Source organism: Nanorana parkeri, unplaced genomic scaffold (assembly GCF_000935625.1).
Source record: "Nanorana parkeri isolate BGI_ZX_2015 unplaced genomic scaffold, ASM93562v1 scaffold1000, whole genome shotgun sequence".
Taxonomy (NCBI): Eukaryota; Metazoa; Chordata; class Amphibia; order Anura; family Dicroglossidae; genus Nanorana; species Nanorana parkeri.
This window is the reverse complement of record NW_017307268.1, coordinates 592228-598009: the sequence shown is the minus strand read 5'-3', so window position 1 is coordinate 598009 and position 5782 is coordinate 592228. Positions and strand designations below refer to the sequence as shown.

General features: G+C 50.9%; 1 protein-coding gene across 1 annotated transcript in view; it reads right to left on the bottom strand.

Annotated features, from left to right (window-relative positions):
* Window positions 1-5782, bottom strand: part of COL5A3 (collagen type V alpha 3 chain) — a 26865-nt gene that overhangs the window by 17092 nt on the left and 3991 nt on the right. Inside the window, exons 4-6 of the mRNA XM_018567027.1 lie at window positions 3814-3921; window positions 2047-2100; window positions 1888-1941 (exon numbers count right to left, since the gene is read on the bottom strand). Coding sequence (XP_018422529.1) covers window positions 1888-1941; window positions 2047-2100; window positions 3814-3921 — 216 coding nt within the window. The remainder of the gene's footprint in view (window positions 1-1887; window positions 1942-2046; window positions 2101-3813; window positions 3922-5782) is intronic.

Sequence of the window (5782 nt, the reverse complement as noted above, 5' to 3'; positions counted from 1 at the left end):
TCCTCTCCCAACCGCTTGTGTTGCCTGGCGGTGCCCGCAATGTCGGTAGCGGCTCCGCCAGGCAGACATGTGACCTACATCCCCGCACAGCCGCCCATGTCCTTACATGACTGTCGGCCGACTGTGAAGGGTGAGGAGGCGGAGGACTGGCCCTAGCAGCGCAGGGCCCCAGCATTGCCGCTCCAGCGGCTTCGAGACAAGCTTGGGCCCCATCAGCGATGCTGCTCGTCTGATGTCGTACTGGCTGGAAGTGACGTCACATTATGGTGGGCTCTGCAGGGTCACTCTCAGGTGGGTCCTGTGTGTCGCTAAGCTCTGCGTCCAGCGCGTCACTAAGCCCGTGTCCAGCGGCGGAGGGGGTGGGGCCCGGCCTAAAGCCGTGTAAGGGGCCCCAAAATTTCTGACGGCTGCCCTGCATACAGTGCTAATTATTTGTCATCGTCCACATACACTTAATACTGCAATAGACTCACCCGGGGGGCGGGCTGTAGCAAACCGCTGCCATCCAATCACAGCAAGGCACACGCCGCTCCTCCTACTTCCCTGCTCACATGCTTTTAGCCTCACTGTTTTGAATTGCTCGGTGTTGTTCCCTGTTTTTTCCGCCCTCACCCTGCAGCGCCCTCAGGCGGCCGCCTGACTTGCCTTGCGGTAGCGCCAGGCCTGCGGGAAAAGCTACTCTCATAGAGAACCATTAGCATCAGCACTGGACTTATCCTCTAAGCTACTAATTGCAAGTATTCCCTCACTGATGATCTGCTTGCTATTCCTGTTGGGACTTTATGTTCTTGAAGCTGTGGCACTGGCCATGTTCAGGCATCGGATCTGCTATACTAAACTAACGTGATAAGTCTGGTGTGAGGAAACATTGGCGTGTACGTTACACTTTCTGCATTATATGGACTGTTATGTGAAGCTATTCCCGCGGTGAGGAAACACGGGGACTGCACACGTTATTATTCTTTGCTTATATAAACTTCTATACACTATACTAAAGCAACCTGCCTCAGACTCTGCAACTGTGATCCCATCAGGTATTTACTAGGGATGCACCGATACCGATACTAGTATCGATATCGGTGCCGATACCGAGTATTTGGGCGGGTACACGCCCAAATGCTCCGATGCCTATCCCGACACTTCCTGTATCAGGAAGCCGGGACAGCGGGACATTACACGCTGCCCGGTTTCCAGGGGCGTCCCGAGGCTGGGTGACACACGGAGCGGTAACCGAGTGTCACCCCGCCGAGACGTCACTGCGCATGCATACTGCCGCGTGCGCGTGATGACGTAATCGCGCACGCGCGGCAGTATTCTGGTACCTTTTGGTGTCACCCCTCCAATGGTGTCAACCGGGTGCGGGCCGCACCCCCCTTGTGACGCCACTGCCGGTTTCCTGATTGGCCTGGGAAGCGGCTCCATGCTCTCTCGCCACTTGTGCTGAGAGAGCATGGAGACGGGTCTCCCGGCCAATCAGAAAAGCAGGGCGCCGTGTCATTACACGCCGCCCGGCTTCCATGATTGGCCAGCAAGCCGGCTCCATGCTTTCGCGTCACACAGTGAAGAGAAGCATGGAACGGCTTTCTTGTTAATCGGGAAGACGGGTGGCCAATCTTTACACGCCGCCTGGCTTCCTGAATGGGACTTCCGGTACTCGGTAATTGGTATCGGCAAGCACCGGAAAAAAAATATCGGTACTCAGTACCAAAATACCGGTATCGGTGCATTCCTAGGTAATTACCCGATCTTCTCAGCGTGCGTGACAAATACATATTGTATCCATTTGCTTTTTCCAGATACAAGTTGGCAATCGGTGACTTAGACTGGAATTCCTCTTCATGTGTTTCCAGCTAATAAAATGTACACAGCAAAGAATGTGTAACTCACCGGATTCCCGCTTTCTCCGCCATCGCCCTTCTCTCCGGGTATACCGTCAACACCCTGAGTATCAGACGAGACCATTGTTACCATGACAATTCCAAAATACAGTCTATACAGAAAATGTGCACGAGATCACGGTCCGGTATGTTTCCGTATAAATCTTACCGGTGTTCCAGCCTCTCCCCGTGGTCCTGGGTCTCCTGGAAAACCTATGGCACCCTAGAAGGAGGATACACACTCAATGAATACAAAACATTTGCAGATTGTCTAAATGTTATTATTGTTCAGATTCATTGAAAGCCGACATTCTCAGCCAGGGTTCCTCCAGACATTCCTAGGGGTTCATTATTCCCGCTGTACACCAAATTAAGGGGCATTCTCCTCACTGACAATACATGTAGGGGGCATTCTTCCCGATGGCCAACATTGTAAGAGAGCCTTTCCCCCAATGATGACCAGTGTAATGGGGTCTTCCTCCCAATGACCACCAAGGTAACGAGGCCCTTCTCCCAATGACCACCAGGGTAATTTAACCCTTCTCTCAATGACCACCAGGGTAATTTGACCCTTCTCTCAATGACCACCAGGGTAATTTGACCCTTCTCTCAATGACCACCAGTGTATTGGGGCACTTCTCCCAATGACCACTAGTACATTGAGGCCTTTCTCCCAATGACCACCAGTGTAATAGGGCCCTTTTTCCAATGACCACCAGTGAACTGAAGCACTTCTCTCATTGACCACCAGTGTAATGGGACCCTTCTCCCAATGACCACCAGTGCATTGAGGTCCTTCTCCCAATGACAAACACTGCATTGAGGCCCTTGTCCCTATGATCACCATGGTAATGGGGCACTTTTCCTACTGAGCAACATTGTAATAGGTCCCTTCCTGCAATGACCACCAAGGTAACGAGGCCTTTCTCCCAATGACCACCAGTGTAATGGAGCCCTTCTCCCAATGACCACCAGTGTAATATGGCTCTTCTCTCAATGACCACCAGTCTATTGGGGCATTTCTCCCAATGACTACCATTGCATTGAGGTCCTTCTCCCAATGACCACCAAGCTAATAGGGCCCTTCTTCCAATGACCACCAGTGCATTGAGGTCCTTCTCCCAATGACCACCAGGGTAATATGGCTCTTCTCCCAATGACCACCAGTGCATTGAGGCCCATCTTCCAATTACCACCAGTGCATTGAGGTCCTTCTCCCAATGACAAACACTGCATTGAGGCCCTTGTCCCTATGATCACCAGGGTAATGGGGCCCTTCTCCCATATTATGAATATTTCATTCATTTTAATTTTTTAACTAAGATAATTCTGCTGTAAAATGCAAGCCCGGGATTTTCAATACGCTACAACCTACTGTTCACGCCAATGCGTGATATAGCAACTATTAGCAGGACACCTAAAAGTTATTTCAAAGATCCCTCCGTGGTATAGAAGGTATGGAAAGGCTGCGTTCTAATGTACTTCTCATGATGTATTGTCATTGAGGCCTATTCTGTCTCAATGTGTTTTATTGGATTTCCAAGGTATAAGACATACAGACAATGTCAAATAACAGTTGTAAAGGGAACAACGTGTCGCCTAGGCATCAGGTTGGCTTTCATTGAAGAAAATCTTTCTTGTCGGTTAGTGGTAGAGTCTATAATATAGGTCTGCAGAGGTAAGAGTGCGGTTTGCGTTATGGTAGGACTAACCAGCCAGGGGGGGAAGGGAAAGGAGGGAATGAAGAGTAAGTAGAGAAACATTGAGGCCTATTCAATAACACATTAGAAGAGCAAGAAAAGACTGGAGGAAAGACCCCAAGTGTATGGACAGCTCATGTAGTTGTAGTTTGTTGTCTTGTTTTAGCTTGCCCGATGTATGACATCAGTTATATAGGACGAGCTCTGTAGGTTGTGTATGCATCAAGTGAACTCACCATGTTCCCCTTGGGTCCATCTTCTCCTGGACGTCCCTTCTTCCCAGGAGGTCCCGCCGCTCCCGAAGCTCCAGATTCCCCCTTCTCACCAATATCGCCTTTACCTCCCTGAAATAAATCCGTCTTTGTTTAGTCAAGGTTCTGTAAGTATTTTTGTCACTTTGTTTCATCTACGCTGACAAGTTCTTCATCTACATATTTCACATTTCATCTTATATGGTGAGGTATTACAGTGTCTATTCGGAATCAAAAAAGATCCATTGAACAGCTCGGATGAATGATATGACTCTACAAGGGTCACACTGGCTCTTGTATGGCTGCTTCCATAGTTCCATGGTTCTATGGTCATTCAACACCTATTGGTCATATTGGACCATCACCATGAGATCCAAATGTAATCAAGCAACTGATCGTCAGACTGAACAGCTATGGTCTGCACAACCCAGTAGCCACACGTTTAAAGGAATGTGTTCTTTCATGCAGGGGCGTAACTAGAAATCACAAGGTCCCATAGCAAAATTTTGTATGGGGCCCTGTGACTTCTAGTTACGCCAATTGCAGAGCCCACTTGAGATCCCACGCAGGCCACCTGAGGGTGACCCTGCAGAGCCCACCATAGACTCTCTATGGTGGGCTCTGCAGGGTCACCCCCAGGTGGGCTGGTCACACTCCTTACCTGTCCGCCTCCTCTTCCTGCACGATCGCTGATGGGCCCCGCCTCCTCCTCCGTCGCCGGGCCCGCCACCTTCTCCGTCGCCAGACCCACCTCCTTCTCCGTCGCCGGGCCCCGCCTCCTCCTCTGCTGCCGACCACGGGCCCCGCCGCCCCCTCCGCTGCCGGGTCCAGCCTGCTCCACCGCCGCTGCTGGCTCTCATTAACTCCGCAGCGGCTGTGGAGATGAACGCGCTGCTGCACAGATTGCTGTCAGTGATCTGAACAGCAGCGCATTCTTCTTCACAGCCACCAGTGAAAGCCACCAGCATGAGATGCCATAGCGACCCAGGCGGCCCGCACGGCATCTGGCCGGGTCCCCCTGTGCTCCGGGCCCCATAGCGGCCGCCTGGGTCGCTATGGCGATTGTTACGCCACTGCTTTCATGTAAGGCTCTTCAAAAAACATCCGAGGCAGGGTGCCTCCCACCAAACTCGATCTTACTACAGAGCAAAAACCAGGAGAAAGACCCAGAGGGTTATTCTCTAATGAGCCGAAGGATCCAGCCGTAGCTTCCGCTGATCCTTCAGCTCACTTCGGTTCGACTGCTGTACGGTCTATTCACTATGCTTCGGCTCGGCTGAGCCGTAGTGACAGGCGAAGCGTGGAGAAAGGTCGGCCGAAGCCGACCGATCTCCATGCAAATGACAGCTCACGGCTCGCCCCGCCGGCCGTGAGGTCACTGACTCTGACAGGTGTCAGCCAATAGGTAACAGTTGGGTGAAGCTAGCGGTGATGAACACGCTAGCTCTGCCCAATTGTTTACATTTTGCCGGCATGTGTCAGATTTAACATTATACGGCGGGAGTCCGTCGCGTGCGGTCGGGCCGACGTGCGTCTTTATTTATTTATTTATTTTTTCTTTCAAATATTTTTCATCATTTTCTTAATTTATTTTTAATTTTCCTATTTTTATTATTTTTTAACATTTTTTCCCCATTAATTTCCTTTTTAAAAAAAATTCTGCACTCTACCTCGGAGGTAGCGAACAGAATAGCCGAGCCGAATGCCGCTCGGCAGCGTTGGGCTATTCATTCACTGCCGCTTGGCCCCTATGAGAATATATGAGAATAGGGGGCGAACGGCAGCGAGTGAGCTGCCGGAGCTTCGGCTCAGCCGATCCAGATGTTGGATCAGCTGGGTCGAACTCCTTGTGCACTGCGATGTACTGCGATGCACGGCTGATTTTAGCTGATGTACGCCTGAAATCGGCCGTACAAGGCTAAAGTGAATAGCCTTTGGCTTGGTTATTCACTTG